Source organism: Hyperoodon ampullatus, assembly GCF_949752795.1.
Source record: "Hyperoodon ampullatus genome assembly, chromosome: 14".
NCBI classification, from domain to species: Eukaryota; Metazoa; Chordata; class Mammalia; order Artiodactyla; family Ziphiidae; genus Hyperoodon; species Hyperoodon ampullatus.
The window spans coordinates 62,117,132-62,132,933 of NC_136927.1; the positions used below are offsets into that span (position 1 = coordinate 62,117,132).

General features: G+C 52.6%; 1 protein-coding gene across 1 annotated transcript; it reads right to left on the reverse strand.

The window, feature by feature from the left end:
* Nucleotides 1-2,751: 2,751 nt before the first annotated feature.
* Nucleotides 2,752-11,161, reverse strand: DUSP15 (dual specificity phosphatase 15). The gene is made up of 7 exons (XM_079718794.1): nt 11,117-11,161; nt 10,397-10,430; nt 8,380-8,462; nt 6,276-6,325; nt 5,228-5,302; nt 3,916-4,087; nt 2,752-3,108 (listed from the first exon to the last, which is right to left on the reverse strand). The coding sequence occupies exons 1-7, from the start codon at nt 11,135-11,137 to the stop codon at nt 2,836-2,838; spliced, it is 708 nt and encodes a 235-aa protein (XP_079574920.1). The 5' UTR covers nt 11,138-11,161; the 3' UTR covers nt 2,752-2,835.
* Between the last annotated feature and the right edge of the window lie 4,641 nt (nt 11,162-15,802).

Here is a 15,802-nt window from a genome sequence, read left to right on the forward strand (position 1 = left end):
GGCTCTGATGGGGCACAAAAAATTTCATATGATTAAATTCAAGAGTATGAGACGTCCCTGGTGGTGCAATGGTTAAGAATCTGCCTGCCAATGCAGGGGACACGGGTTCGATCCCTGGTCCAGGAAGATCCCACATGTCACGGAGCAACTAAGCCCATGCGCCACAACTACTGAGCCCACGTGCCACAACTACTGAAGCCAGTGCGCTTAGAGCCTGTGCTCCGCAACAAAAAAGCCACTGCAATGAGAAACCTGTGCACCACAACAAAGGGTAGCCTCCACTCACCACAACTAGAGAAACCCTGCGTGCAGCAGCGAAGATCAAATGCAACCAAAAATAAAATTAAAAATTAAAAAATAAAATAGGGCTTCCCTGCTGGTACAGTGGTTGAGAGTCCGCCTGCCGATGCAGGGGACATGGGTTCGTGCCCCGGTCCGGGAAGATCCCACATGCCGCGGAGCGGCTGGGCCCGTGAGCCATGGCCGCTGGGCCTGCACGTCCGGAGCCTGTGCTCCACAACGGGAGAGGCCACAGCAGTGAGAGGCCCGCGTACAGCAAAATAAATAAATAAATAAATAAATAAAATAAATACAAGAGTAATAATTACATCTAAGTAGGAGTATTGATTGTGTCAGGCAATCTCTTCATTTTTTTCTGGGGGGGTGGGCAGAGTCATAGTAATGACAAGGATGGGGTCCACAGCCAGACTGCCTGGATTCAAATCCCAGCCCCACCACTTGCTAGCTGACCAGCCACTTCACAGGGCTGCTTGGGGATTCAATGAGATGCAGGTAGAGTGTTTGGCACATTGCCTGGCCCATAGTGAATGCTCAATAAATGAGTGGTATTATTGTTGTTATTGAGCCAGAGTGTGGTAAAAGCAGCAATGGAAGGGGGCGGGGAGCATCATGGAACATCAGATCAAGGGGTTTTGTTTGTCCTAGACATGATAGGAATGGAGTTTTTTTTTTTTTTTTTTTGGCTGAGCTGGGTCTTCGTTGCTGCACATGGGCTTTCTCTAGTTGCTGCGAGCGGGGGCTACTCTTCGTTACGGTGTGCGGGCTTCTCACTGAGGTGGATTCTCTTGTTGCAGAGCACGGGCTCTATGCACGTGGGCTTCAGTAGTTGTGGCTCGTGAGCTCAGTGGTTGTGGCTCGTGGGCTCTAGAGCGCAGGCTCAGTAGCTGTGGCATGTGGGATCTTCCCGGACCAGGGATCAAACCCATGTCCCCCTGCATAAGCAGGCGGATTCTTAACCACTGCGCCACCAGGGAAGCCCTGCATTAAAATATATATATATATTTATTTATTTGGTTTCACTGGGTCTTAGTTGCGGCAGGCGGGCTCCTTAGTTGAGGCATTAGAACTCTTAGTTGCAGCATGCATGGGGGATCTAGTTCCCCGACCAGGGATGGAACCCGGGCCCCTTGCATTGGGAGCGCAGAGTCTTAACTACTGCGCCACCAGGGAAGTCCCCCGGACATATTTTTTCTTTTGTTTATCTGTTTATCTAGTGTCTTTCCCACCAGAATGTCAGCAACACCAGGGCAGAGGTTTGCTCACTGCTGGTGCCCAGTACAATGCCTGGCATACAGTAGGTAGTCAATGAACTCACGTTTCATGAATGCAGAGGAGGAGGTTGGAATCTGGGCCTCCCCCACAGCCATGGACACAGTGCTTGGTGCATAATAAGAACCCCCATACAGGTGTTTATTAGATTATAGAGATTTCAGATCTCTCTTAACTCCAAGTTAATTTTAGTTTAGGAAAAATCAGCTCGGGTGACCCCTGTTCATCCTCAGAGTCAGTTTGCTGCTTTACTGGGCTGCCCTGAGGCCCTCCCTCCACAGTGGCTCCCCTGGCCTTTAAACTCTAGGTGGGGAGGGCCATTCCCACTAGCTGGGGGTGGATCCTCCTTGCCAATAACCTTCAAGACCAGAAGGAGAGGCTTCTTAACAACCATCATGGGACACAGACTGTCTAGCTTCAAACCCAGCCTCCCCTACACTAGCTGTGTGTCCTTGGGCAAGCTGCCTGACCACTCTGAGCCTCAGTTTCCTCCCCGAGGAGTAAGTGAACTCATTCAAGTAAAAAGTCAGGCATGAGGCAGGTACTACTACTATACCTTTACTAGCTAAGATTTGTGGATAGGGAAAGGAAAGGAGCTGGGTAGGAGGCAGGGGGCGGGGGCGGGAGGGGGCAGTGCTCAGGGAGGACAGGAGCTCAGCCAGGGGGAACGGGGTTCAGAGAGGAGGAGCTGGCGGCCTTTTCAGGAGACCAGGGCTCCAGGGAGAGATAGGGGTGAGGGTCAGGGAAGTGGAACTCAGCCCTGCAGACTGCAGTTCACGGAGGGTGGCAGGCTCCTCAGGCCCTAGGGGATGCAAACCCCCTCCCATTCTTTTATCCGGCAGGCTCCAGCCCCTGGCAGAGTCCTGCAGCCCTGCCTTTGCTCAATGGAATGACTGGGAGGCGATCAGACAGGCAGCTTCTGTGTCTCTTTAATATCCTCCAGGCACATCCAACTACCCCACCCACCCACTCCCACTCCCACCGCCTTTAATGGCGGGGGGGCCGGGGGCACCCTCCCCCAGCCCAAGGACTAAGGCACCAGGTAGCTGCAGCAGGCCGGCCCAGACACAGAGCCACACACACAGATGGAGGACACAGTGACCGCGGACGCAGACAAGCAAGGCGCGAAGAGGGGCAGGGACGGGGATTAGGCCGCCGCGGGGCTCCCACAGGCTCTGGGCCCGTCCTGAAGGCCGTGGGAGGCGCAGACAATCCCCGAAGGGGACCGGTCGAGAGGCCGAGGGGCGCCACGGCGGGGCAGGATCCTCACTTGCTGCCTTTGCGGGACAGACACCGCGGGAGGCAAGAGAAAGTCTGCTTGACGCGCGCCAGCAGCGGCAGCGGCCGGTGGGCTTCCCGGGGCGACCGCGGCACCAGGCGCTGCAAGGTCCCCTCCGAGGCCGAGGAGCTGGGCGCAGGGGAAGAGGCCGCGCTCGCAGAGCCCTGCCGGCAGCGCGCGCACAGCGGCAGCAGCGCGCGCACCTCCTCCTCGTCGCGGAAAGGGCTCTCCCCGAAGCGCTCCTCCAGCTGCCGGCGAAGCTGGGGTGGGGTGGAGTCGGAGTCGGTGCCGGGCCGCCGGCTCGGTCCCCTCCCCAATACTCAGAGCTTCCGCTCTTCTTCGAGCGTCCCACACGTCGCTAAGCCCCTCCCCGTCCTGACCATCCTCTTAACTGAGCCCCTCTCCCTCTGAATCCCTCCCCTCTCCCTGAATCCCCTTCCCCTTTGACACTCCATCTTCCAGACATACTAAAGTGACCCCCCACCTGCACAGTGGGGACCACATTAACCCCTCCCCACACTGCCCAACCACTCTACTCATGCAGGCCCTCTTCCTTGCCTGCCTCTTTCCTAATGCAGCCTTGCAGACAAGTCTCTGGGCAGCAGCCTGCCTTCCTGCACTGACTGCTTCTCTCTCTCATCTCTTGTTTGTGGGTGGGGGAGGGCGCGGCTCAGTCCCCGACATCTCCATGTGCCATCTGCCCAGTGGGCATAAGAGAAGGAGCTGCTTTGGCCTCATCAAGGACCCAGGGGTGGAATAAGGACTGGACATGTCTCCCCAGAGGAGCCAAATGTTCAAATGCCTTCAGGCTCCAGGTAGGCAGAGCAGGCAATGCTGGAACCTAGCCAAATTGAGGGTCCATAATCAGGCCCACGGGTATTCAAATCCTAAGTTAAAAAGGAAAAGAAAACACCTGGCCGTCCAACCTAGGGTCTAGGTTAGCTCAAGAGCCACGAGTTCAAGACCCCAGAAAAATCTTCTGCCAGGTCTGAAGCACAGGCTAAATTCTTTCCAATCAGTGCTCAGCTCAAGTAAGAAGAGTTTCCCACCCCTGCCCCTGCCCCTACCTTCCGGGAACTGCCCCAGCCAAACTCTTCAAGCTGCTGCCTAAAGCCTGGGTTGGGGTTGGCGATGGGTCGCGTGGCCTTGATGGCTTCAAGCACGTCCCGCCAGCTCAGTCCTGTCACAGTCATCACATATGCCGTCACGATGGTGGTGCTTCGGGAGATGCCTGCAAAGCTGGGACATCCCACCCCAAGGCTTCAGGTAAGGCCCAATCTCCTCCGTGTCCTCCAGGCACCCTATCCCCACTTCAGCTCTCCCACCCTTGCCTCCTGAGCTCCAGACACAAGGAACCTGCCGGGACCTGTCTTCCCACATCCAGGCCTTTGTCTATGCTGTTCCCTCTGCCTGGCATTCACCCACATCAAAGGCCTGAGTGAAACATCACTTCACTCAATCATTCAGTACACGTTTCCTGATCATCTGTGATTTTTCAGGTACTGGGGATATAGTGGCGAATAAAACAGACATGGTCTCTGCCATCCTGGGGCTTACAATATGGTTGGGGGAGACAGACACTAACAAGGGAAACAATTTCAGGTGGTGATAACTGCTTTGAAGATGAGTCCAGTGGCTAGGAGATTGTATAAGAAGAGGTATTAATCTAGTGGAAGGGATGCGGAGGATTAGGGAAGGGGTTCGCAAGGAAGTGACATCAAGCTGAATCCTGAAAGACAGGTAAGGATTGTCAAGAATGTTCTGGGCAGTGTACAAAGACCATGTGGGTGGGATCCTGGTGGACTTGAAGAATGGGGAGATGGCCAGCGCAGCTGGAGCAAGGAAAGGAGGAAGAGAGGGGGAGAGACAGGCTGGAGGAGCCATCCCTATGGCTGGGGCTCAGGCAGAGCTACCCTGAGCCAGGCGTAGTGAGAAGTTATGGAATGAATGAAATCAACAGGGCCAGGGGCCCCTGGGAAAACTCAGGGGTCCCATCTCCCAGCCTGGGGCTCCTCACTGCCCTGTACTACTGCCTCAACGGCTGGAGGGGAGGAGAAGGAGCCGGAACTACTGGAGGACGCTGCGCTACCTGCCTGACCTCACCTATTCCTCCCAATAGCTCGCCAGGTCAACATTCTTTTTTCCCATTTTATGGATGAGAAAATTGAGTCTCAGGGAGAAATAGCTATCTGGCCATGGCCATACAGCTGGTAAGAGACAGAGTCCTCCATCAGCCTGTCAGACGAATGGTGGACTGTCAGGCATTGTGACAGGCTGGAGAAGATCCATTGCAGGCTCTGCATTCCCCACAGGATGAGGGCATGTTCAGGATGGAGGATGGCCACTCACTTCCCCTCCCCCACTCCCCTCTTAACTCACCAGTGCACAAGGCAGTTTCCCCCATTGAGGCGGCAACAGTGGATGAAGTTGATACATTCTTTGAAGTGCTTTTTGCTAGAGAAGAAAGCAATAAGGTACAGCGCACTGGGCGGGGGGACAGGCCCCCTAGGAGTTGTCCCCCTCCCCATTTCTGGGATGGCAAGAGACAAAGAGCCCTGGATCCTCAGGTCAGCCAGCATGTGCAGTGACTAGGGGCCGATACTGTAGTACTGGTGGAGGTGTGTGTGAAGCAATAATGGTGGTGTTTCAGGAGGTGAGAGAGGCCAATGATGGCAAATCCCACCACAGAGGCAGGAGCACCTCTCCAATGGGTCCTGTGGATCCTATTTTCATGGAGGGTTTATCTTGACCTTTCAAGGAAATGGGTGTGAGGAGTCCCACCCCTCTGGGGTCTGCAAACAGAGCACCTGGGGACAATAATGGTCAACAACAGGGTTGGGAGCAAGAGTCCCAGGGGGCAGGAGTGTCTGTCTGGGTCCCTCCCAGGCTGGGGTGTACTACTTCTAACAACGTAAACAAAAATCCTGCTTTCTGAGCCCTCATTACACGCCAGGCCCTGTCCTATTTCCTCAACCTGTGCTATCCGATCTTTGACAGCCTCCTTGGTGCTGATGGCCCCAACCCCTCACACACCTCAGAGAGGGGAAGTGATTTGTCCAAGGTCAAACAGCAAGTAAATGGCAGAGCCTGGCCTGAACCCAGATGCCTTAACTCCAAGGCCAGGAACAGGCTGAGCCTGACCCTTTCAAATCCACTGGGGCGTCTGAGCCTGAGGGACAGGGTGTTTTCTCCATTTCATAGCCAAAGAGACTGAGCTCTGGGAGGTTAAGGCTTGGCCAGCAGCATAGGCAAGGGTGTGGCTGAGACAGAGTCCAGGTGGTCTGCGAGAACACCTGTGCTGGGGTCTCCAGATCAGCTTTGTGGCCTGAGTCCTCTCTGTCCTCCCTCAGACCACCTCCCACCCTCCCTCTTCCCACCACATGAAGCAGCTGTCTGTCCATCTGTCAGCCCATCCAGAGGAACTTACATGGGTACCTCAGGGGCGTCGGCCACTGAGATGCGAAGGTAGGTTATGTCCTGCAAGTACAAAACACACATGGGCAGCCTGCACCCCAACCCCAGCCTGGGCCTCCCAAGCACCTTGCAACCCTAGGCCAGTTCCTGCCCCTCTCTGGGCCACTGTTACCGTCTCTGTCCAAAGAGGGTAGACACCTTCTCTGAGGGCCTCCGAGGTCTGACCATCTGTGGTTCCAGAACCTTCTGAGAAGATGGTATCCTAACCCCATAGCTGACTTGGGCACAAAGACTTGCCAAAAAGTATTCAGGGACCTTTTATTTAATAGCTGGGAAAGGGCCACTTAACTTGACTCCCCTCCATAAAAGGATTACAAAATTACACAGTAAGAAGGGCAAAGCAGATTTTATTCTCTTGAAAAGAAACAAGAAGTATGAAGATTAGTTTTAGTTCATGAATTGTGGTTATAAAGCTCTGTGCTAATTACTAAAATAATCAAGGAATGAATTGTCAGGAATTTCTCCAACAAACTTGCTACCACATCCTTCACTCCACACCTAACCTTCACACAAGATCTTAAAGATGAGTCCTGCCCACATTCCAAGAATCACTTTTCTCAGGGACCTCTCTTAGTCCTTTGATATGCAAATGGCTCTTTTCAAGGGCCTGGCCCACCTCCAGCCAGTGACTAAGTGACCACCTGGCCAGGTCCTCATCTGTTAGTGGCTTTGTGTGAGATTCCAGCCCTTCTCTAACTCACTCTCCCCAAGGTCACATGAGCCTGCATCTTTTGCAAGGTTCGCAAATTCGCTTTGCAACACATTTGGCCTTGGATTTGCAGGGCATTATCAAACCCTGACTGGTAACTTCACTGATGGATGGGGAGGGAGAAGAGTGCAGGGCTGCCAGAGCAGGGACTCATTTTGCCAGTAGTCATTTCATTAGTAAACATAGTCATGCCTAGACAACCTTCCCCAGGCACTCTAGTGACTGCATACTCCAAATACTCCAAAACAAGCCTGCCCTATAAAGCAAAATCAGACTCCATTGACCTGGAAATTTCTTCTAGTGTCTCTGTGACACTGAGAACCACAGATTATTGGAGGTAGCTCTTAGAGACCATCAAATCTGACACAAGGGGAAACTAAGGCCCAGAGAGGGCGAGGACCCTGCCCAAGGTCACACAGCAAAGCTGTGACAGAACCTGGTCTGGATCTCAGATCTCCAGAGTCCCTTCCCACCCACAGTTCTCTCCCGTCGATGGGTGAGCCAGACTCTAACAGATAAAGAGGAAGGGGCTCTGTTTATCGATTGAGAATATGATTAACTTTGTTATTATGTCAGCTATAATTTGTTGAGCGCCTATTTTGTGGCTCTCAACAACCCAGTGAGGTAGGTACTGTTATAAAATTTCCCTTTTACGGATCAGGCAACTGAGGTCTAGAGAAGTGAAGTCCTGTGCCCAAGGTTACAGACAGAATGTGGTGAAGATGTGAACTCAGAGCTCCTGACTCCAGCACATGTGGTCTGGACTTCCTACTTCCCTACTCTAGGTCATAACACACTCACTCCGTCTTTTCCAGGATTCGATAATACCAGCTCCAACCCTCCCAGTGGGGGCCGTGCTGTACAGTGTGCAAAGCATCTTTACCATATCACAGTCCCCTGGGGGCAGATAGGGCTGAGGGATCAGAGGCCCAGACAGGTGAAATCATAGCCCCAGGTCACAAGCGAGGTACAGAGCCCAGAAACATCTATGTGGAGTCATCTATTCAGTTGGACAACGGGAAGCCCTTGTGGGAGACTTTTTAAGGTTTAGTGTGAGGCCTCTGGAGCCAGATGGCCTGTGTTCAAATTCCAGCTCCTTAGCTTCCTGGATGTGTGACCTTAGGCAGGTTACTTTACCTCTCTGGTCCTCAGTTGCCAAAGAGGGAGCAAATAGGGATGCTAATGTAAAACAGACCAGTTTTTAACCAAATGAGTTAGCATGGGTCAGGAAGGCCTATGTGCCAGTATAGGATCTGGCACATTGTAGGTACTTGATAAATGGGTGCTGTGGGGGTCTGAAACCCCCTTCCCCACCCATGTGCAGCTCTGGGATGGGGGTAAGGCTTACCTGCAGCAGAGGCTGGGGTGACTCGTGGATGGAGATGATGTGTGTGATCTTATTCCGGCCTAGCTGATCCGTGTCTTTGGCATCTGAAAGAAACAAGGATGCTTGAGCCAATCTGGCAGGTGTGACCTATATATTCCTATGGCCAAGTGAGGCGGGAGCTCACTGCCCCACTCTCCTCCTCAGCCCGCCCTCTCCACCTTGGCCCACCCTCTGCCGGCTCCCTGCTCCTTCACCACCTCTTGCTCCCAGCATGACAGGTCCTGTCACAACCCTAAGCTTCAGTCTTTCCACTGGAGCACCCACAGGTAACAGCCCAGCACCTCCCCAGCCTTGCCCCTGCTGTTCTTATTACAAACACCCTTCTGTGGCATATCCTTCACCAGGCAATTCTTCTAGGAATCTTGACTACAGAAGGGTTAACTCACACAGAAAGCCGTGTGTAGAAGATGATGTTCTCTGCACTGCCGCTTATGACTGTCAACACATCAGAAACAGTTAAAAATGGGAACTGGGCTTCCCTGGTGGTGCAGTGGTTAAGGATCCGCCTGCCAATGCAGGGCACACGGGTTCGAGCCCTGGTCCGGGAAGATCCCGCATGCCATGGAGCAACTAAGCCCGTGTGCCACAACTACTGAGGCTGCACTCTAGAGCCTGCGAGCCACAACTACTGAGCTCGTGTGCTACAACTACTGAAGCCCGCGCGCCTAGAGCTCGTGCTCCACAACAAGAGAAGCCACGGCCATGAGAAGCCTGTGCACCACAATGAAGAGTGGCTCCCGCTCGCCGCAACTAGAGAAAAGCCTGCACGCAGCAGCGAAGACCCAATGCAGCCAAAAAAAAAAAAAAAAAAAAAAGGGAACAACCCACAAGGGGACTGGATAAATAATGGTATATTCATACTTGAATACTGTGCAGCCACTAACAAGATCTCTATGTGCTGATGTGCAAGGAAGCCCACAATATATTATTAAATGGGAAACACAGGTTACAGAACAGCATGCAGAATAGGCCTCCATTTTTGTTTTAAATATTATATCTATATGTACAAAGATACATGAAAACAACCCAGGGATATACCTCCCACAGCTATCAGTAGCCATCTCTAGGGGCTGGATTTCCAGTGCATGCAGACCTTTTATAATCGAAGTAAATAACACTTGATCTCCACATGCCCACTTCCTCATTCACCACATTTACTGAGTGTTTACCATGTGCAGCCTTGGCTGGGCATGGCATTGTGGGGTCAAGTTCATGGCTCCTGCCCTCATGGGCCTACACACTTAAAGGGGATTCAGACCTTACTTACCAAATATTCAGAAGTCGGTGTGGTGTGAGCTGCTGAGGGAGCTCCCGGGGAGGAAGGGACCAGGGTTTAGGAAAGTGGGGCCCCTAAGCCCAGAGTGGGACAGGAATGGATGGGGAAAGCTCTGCCCCAGTGCAGATGCCCCTCCCTCCCTAAAGCTTTCTCTGACTCCACAGATGGAAGTGACTTTTCCTGCCTTGGGTCTCCCAAGCTCGGGACCAGCCTGTCTCTTAGCCCAGGCCTAGGACAGGTGGAGTGCTATGGCCTTGGGACAGAGCGGGCAGTGCTCACCAGTGAAGTTTCTGACGTAGAGTCCAGTCTCTAGAGACCTCTCCTCTGAGGAGGAGGTTGTGCCAGGAAGCCTTCCCAGCTTCCCAGCTAGAAGCAACACCTCTTATCAGACCTCAACCCAGAACCTCAGGGCTGGCAAAATCCTTAGAGGCGGGGGTGGGCCTTGTGTTGCGGGAGAGGCTGAGGCTCAGAGCAGGTGCAGCCTTGCCCAGTGTTCTGAGCCCTCTGTACTGGGGACAGTCCTCCACCCACGTTCCCCTTAGTCTTCATGAGTCCTTTCCCCCTCCCAGCCTGGCATCGCTTCCCTGCACCCGGCCCCATTCCTGAGCGTGTCCAGGGTGCGTGGGCCAGGGCATGAATGGTGGACACAGGCCTGGGACAGGGAGTGTGCCATGGCCTTGGGACAGAGTGGGCAGTGCTCACCAATGAAGTTTCCGAGGTAGAGTCCAGGAAGTACCTACAGGAGAGACAGGCCGGGGTCAGCTGGGTAGGGGTGCATGCAGCCCCTCTCAGTCCCATGAAGGGCGTCTGGCCCTCAGGACTCAGGGAGCAATCACCCCCGTCTTGTGGGCCTGGATGCTCTATGAGTGAGGTCTGGGGAGGGCAGCAGGGGGGCATCAAGGGAGGCCAGCCTGGGTAGGGGGAGCGGAAAGAGGAGGGAGGGGCACAAAGACCTAGGGAAAGAGGGTGGGAGGAGCACAGGGGAGGGGGGCAAAGGGAGAGGTGGACTTGCTAGGGTGGGTGGTGGGGAATTCTGAGAAGGAGGTGGGAAGGTGGGGACAGATGGGGGTCGTGCCTTGGGGTGGGGGATGGGGAAGGATAGAGAAGCAGCGTTAGAAAGAGTCCAGGGAGACAGAGACACATGGAGACAGAGAAAGGGACTCAGGAAGAGAGAGTCTGGGGGTGACAGAGAGCCACAGAAAGACACAGCAAGAAATACAGAGTCACAGAAACTGTCAGAGACAGAGAGGCAGAATCAGAGAGAGATACCGCCCCAGAGAGACAGACGGAGACGTACGATCTCAGAGTCCCAGGGAGACAGAGAAATAGACACACAGACTGCCAGAGCCAGAAGGTCAGAGGCGGGCGCCCGGCTGGCGCTGGGGGCGGCCAGGTGCGGGCTGCGCCATCCCGGCCCCCTACCTTGGTCATGCCATTCCCCATGATCCCGAGGGCGGGGATCCGGGCGCACCCCCAGCTCGCCACCCGCTGAGCGCAAGGGTCACAGCTGCCCTGACGGCCCGGGCCCGGCGCCTGCAGCCTGGTGGGGATCGGGGGGGCCTGGCGTCCGCAGCCTGGCGGGGATCGGGGGGCCTGGCGTCCGCAGCTCGGCCCAGCCCTCCCCAGCTGCCGCCGCCGCCGCTGCCGCCGCCGCCACCCGCCGACCCCCGGCCAGGGAGGGAAATGCTGGAGCCGCCGCTGCCGCCGCCGCCGCCACCGCCGCTGCAGGCTCCTCCTACCCCCTTGGTCATGTGGGCCGCGCCCCCACCCGTGGGTCGCGGCGGGGGGCTGGACAAAGCCCCAGTGTGACGGGCCTGGGGCCCGCGGGACAACGGCAGCTTGTTGGGGCCGCGAGGGGCCTCCACCTCCAGAGGTGGGGGCGGGGCGCTCCCCCCACCCTGGCACCGTCAGGCGCGGGCGGGGCGGGGGCGGAGAGAGCCCCCAGCCGCGGGCTCAGAGACTCGGATCCCAGTTCCAGCTCTGCCCGGCCCTCCCTGCGGGCCCTGGGGCGAAACACCAAGCTCCTTCGGCCTCGGTTTTCTAGCAGAAACGTGATGGGGGCTGGACTTTGATCTTCAGATTCTGTTTGAGACGCGAAAAGTGGGTAATTCCTTCCCTTTGTACACCTCCCTGCCCCGCCCCCCATGCAGGCATCTTACCAGCCAACCATCCTCCTCCCCCACTCTTGCAGCCAGTCTGTCCTCCCATCCTCCACTCCATCCATTCACTGTTCCGTCTGTCCATTCATCCAGCCATCCTCCCACCTCTTCCCCCCATATACTTTGGCCTCTGAGGATAGTGCCATCTGGGTCAGCTCTGCTGGGACCAGGCATAACTCTGCTTAGGGGCCCCAATAAATCATAGGTGCATGTGAGGAGAGGGAGATGAGTGAGGGTTACAGTCACCTGGGTCCCTTGGAGTAAATGAGACTATGACAGGATGTAGTTAGAGGCAAGAGTCTCAGAAGGTGAGTCTGGAGACCAAGGTTCCAGGCCCTATTCATTCACCTCTGACCTGCTCAGTGACCCTGGGCAAATCCCCTTGGGCTCCCAGCTACCCAAACTGCATGTCCCAGTGTGCGGCTACTAGGACCAAAGCTGGAGAATGTGAAATAACTGAGAGCACACACCTCCTGTGGGACTGAAATAGAAGCAGCTGAACCAGCTTTACTCCTCTAGCCGTCACCTGCCCCCCTCCATCTGTCGTGGTAAGTGACTGTGGGAGGAAAGTGGGTACAGAGAAGGACAGGGTCGGAGGAACCTGTTTGAAATGCAGCGACTGCAGGAAAATAACACTGTTTCTTTGGTATTTCTTTCTTCCTCAAATTCACAGTGTACATGGGGCTGCCTGTCTCAGCTCTGTGTCCAAGGTTCTCATATAAACCAAATTATTCAACAAATACTTACTGAGTACCCACTATATGGTAGGCATTAGGGGTGTCCCTAATAGATAAGGTGGCAGTGGTTCCTACCTTTGTTGGCTAACGGTCTAGACCAGCATTGCCCAATAGGAATACAATGTGAGCCACATGGGTAATCATAAATTCTCTAGTAGCCAGATTAAAAAAGTAGAAAGAAGCAGGTTGTTACTAATGGTTTTATTTGACCCAGTATAGCCAAGCTATTATCATTTCAATGTGTAGTCAATATTTAAACATTATTAATGACATATTTTGCATTCTTTTCATTGTATTAAGTCCTTAAAATCCAGTGTGGTTTTTTTTTTTTTTTTGCTGTACGCGGGCTTCTCACTGCTGTGGCCTCTCCCGTTGTGGAGCACAGGCTCTGGACGCGCAGGCCCAGCGGCCACAGCTCACGGGCCCAGCCGCTCCACGGCATGTGGGATCCCCCCAGACCGGGCCACGAACCCGCGTCCCCTGCATTGGCAGGCGGACTCCCAACCACTGCGCCACCAGAGAAGCCCTCCAGTGTGTATTTTATACTTAGAGCACATCTCAATTCAGTTTAGCCACATGTCAAATGCTTAATTGCCATATGTGGCTGGTAGCTCCATACTGGACATCAGGGCTGGGAGGGAAGGCAAACAAAATAAACAAATAGACAAAGCATTTACAAACAGTCACAACTTTCTATGGAGGAAACAAACTGGGGGACAGGAAGAACTTCTGTAAATAGGTGACATTTGGATAAGACCTGACACGTAAGAAGGACACAGCCGTTTAAAGAGTGGAGAGATTTCCAGCAGAAGGAACAGCACAAGCAAAGGCCCTGCGGTGGGAAAGCTTGGTCTTTGGGAAGAGCCAGTAGGACTGCAGGGGAGGAGGCCAAGGGGAGGTGGTAAGATTGAGGCTAAAGAGGAGAAGAGGCCAAGCATGAAGGACCACGTATGGCCATGATTGGGAGTTTAGAGTTTCCTTCTCAGTATGATGGAAAGCCAGTAGGAAAATTTAAACAGAGTGGCCATGTCATCTGATTTACATGGATCACATTGGCCCCTAACTGGAGTATAGATTAGAGAGGCAAAGAAGGGAGGCTTTGAGGAGAGATGGTGAGAGATGGCAAGAGATGAGGTGCCCTGGGACAAAGAGGGAGTGGAGAGGCTGGAAAGAAGGGGAGAGATGCAGCGTATATTAATATTTTGGCAGCATAACCGGCTTGTAGATAGATTATATGTGGGGAAAAGGAAGGAATTCTAGGATGACTCCCAGTTTTCCTGCCTTGAAAATCGCTATCTGTGCCTCAGAAGTAAAAGCAGGGTTATTAATCCATTCAACAAATAATTATTTGGCCCCAGGTTATACATGAAATTTTGCACCAAAGATGTACTGTCTGACTTGAGTTTTCCAGAAGGCCCCACCCTATGGATGGCATAAAGAAATGCCGAAAAGGTGGCCTGAAGACCAGTTCCTCATCATGACCCTGGCCTTAGCAGCTCCGTGAACCTGGGCAGGTGACCGAATGCCCCGGGTCTGTTTCCTCATCCATCTGGAGGCAATTACCACATAGCCCTTTGTACCTCTACTTGATTGTTGGGGGAATAATCAAAGCACAGGTAGGAAAGAACTCTATCAGGTTAAAAACCCTGGAAAAAAATGTAGTTATTAGATTTAACACATTTAATATCTATATACTGTTCAGCCTTTGGAAGTGTTAGTTGTTACAAAGCCCAATTTGCCTTAAATGAGTCACAGGAAGTGACAGTTTTTTAAAACCAGTAATATGAAGATGCTAAAATGCAGTTCTCACCTTGTGTTTCCTTGCTTAAAACCATTCAGTGGTTCACCATGGTAGGCAAATTAATGGTCTCCCCGAAGATGTCCATTCTCTAATTCTTGGAAATTGGGAACGTGTTATTTTACGTGGCAAGAGGAAATTATGGCCGCAGATGGAATTGAAGCTGCTAATCAGCTGACTGTGAGTTGGGGGGATTATCCTGGATTGTTTGGGAAGGTCCAGTGTAATCACACGAATCCTTATAAGTGAAAGAGGAAGGCAGGAGTATAAGAGTCAGAGGGGATGTGATGACAGCAGCAGAGGTCACAGTGCTATGATTTCTGGCTTCGAAGATGGAAGGGGGCCATGAGGAAGGGAAAACAAAGAAACAGACTCTCTCATAGAGCTTCCAGAAGGAACTCAGCCCTGCCAACACTTTCATTTTAGCTTAGTGAGACCTGATTCAGACTCCTGACATCAGGAACTATACGCTAATACATTTGTACTGTTTTAAGTCATTCAGTTTACGGTAATTACAGCAGCAATAGGAACCTAATACACTCACCAGTGCCCTTGGGGGAAAAGTCCAACCTGCTAAGTACAGCACACAAAGCCTTGTGGGATTGGGCTTCTGCCACTGTGACTCTGAGCAAATTTCTTAACTTCTATGGGCCTCAGTTTTACCATCTGTAAAATGGAGAGGGAAAAAACCCCTCTAGGTCTGTAGTGAGATTAAATGCAAGGACATATTTACAGTACCTACTAGAGAGACTGAACACAGCACATCATCATTATCATCATCCTCATTACTGTTGTTGTCATTATTATTATCACGGAGAAATTGACAGGAAGTTAGAAGGCCTGGGTTCTACTCCCCTCACTAGGACTCTGTTTCTGCATCTGTAAAAAAGGAAACAAACAAAAACGTACAGATTTAGCCATCTCATCTTTCCTCTCTTCACTCTTTCCTGGTCACTGATCTGCATTCACTTCCTCAAACATGCTTCACTCTGTCTCTCAATTTTATACATGCTGTTCCCTCTGCTTGGAATGCCCTTCCCATCCCCTTTACCAGATGAACTCCCATTTCCTCCTGGAAGTCTCTGCTGACCCCAATTAGAGTTGGTTAGACCTCACTGTTATGCATTCCCAAAACATCCTAAACTTCCTCTAACATAGTACTGATTTTCTTTTATTACTATGGCTTGTTTTTTATTTAGAAAAAAAAGAAAAACAGATCCAGATAAGAATATTTTGACCTATTTGCTTCAACTGGGTTGTTTAAAAAAAACCATTTCAAATAAACTTGACATAGTTGAAGTTTCCTCTCCTCTCTCCTCCTCCTTAATTCTCTCCCCACAGGCAATGCTATCATAAATTGGGTGTGCATCTTTCCAGTCTGTGTTTTTAAACTTGTAATACCTATATACCCATA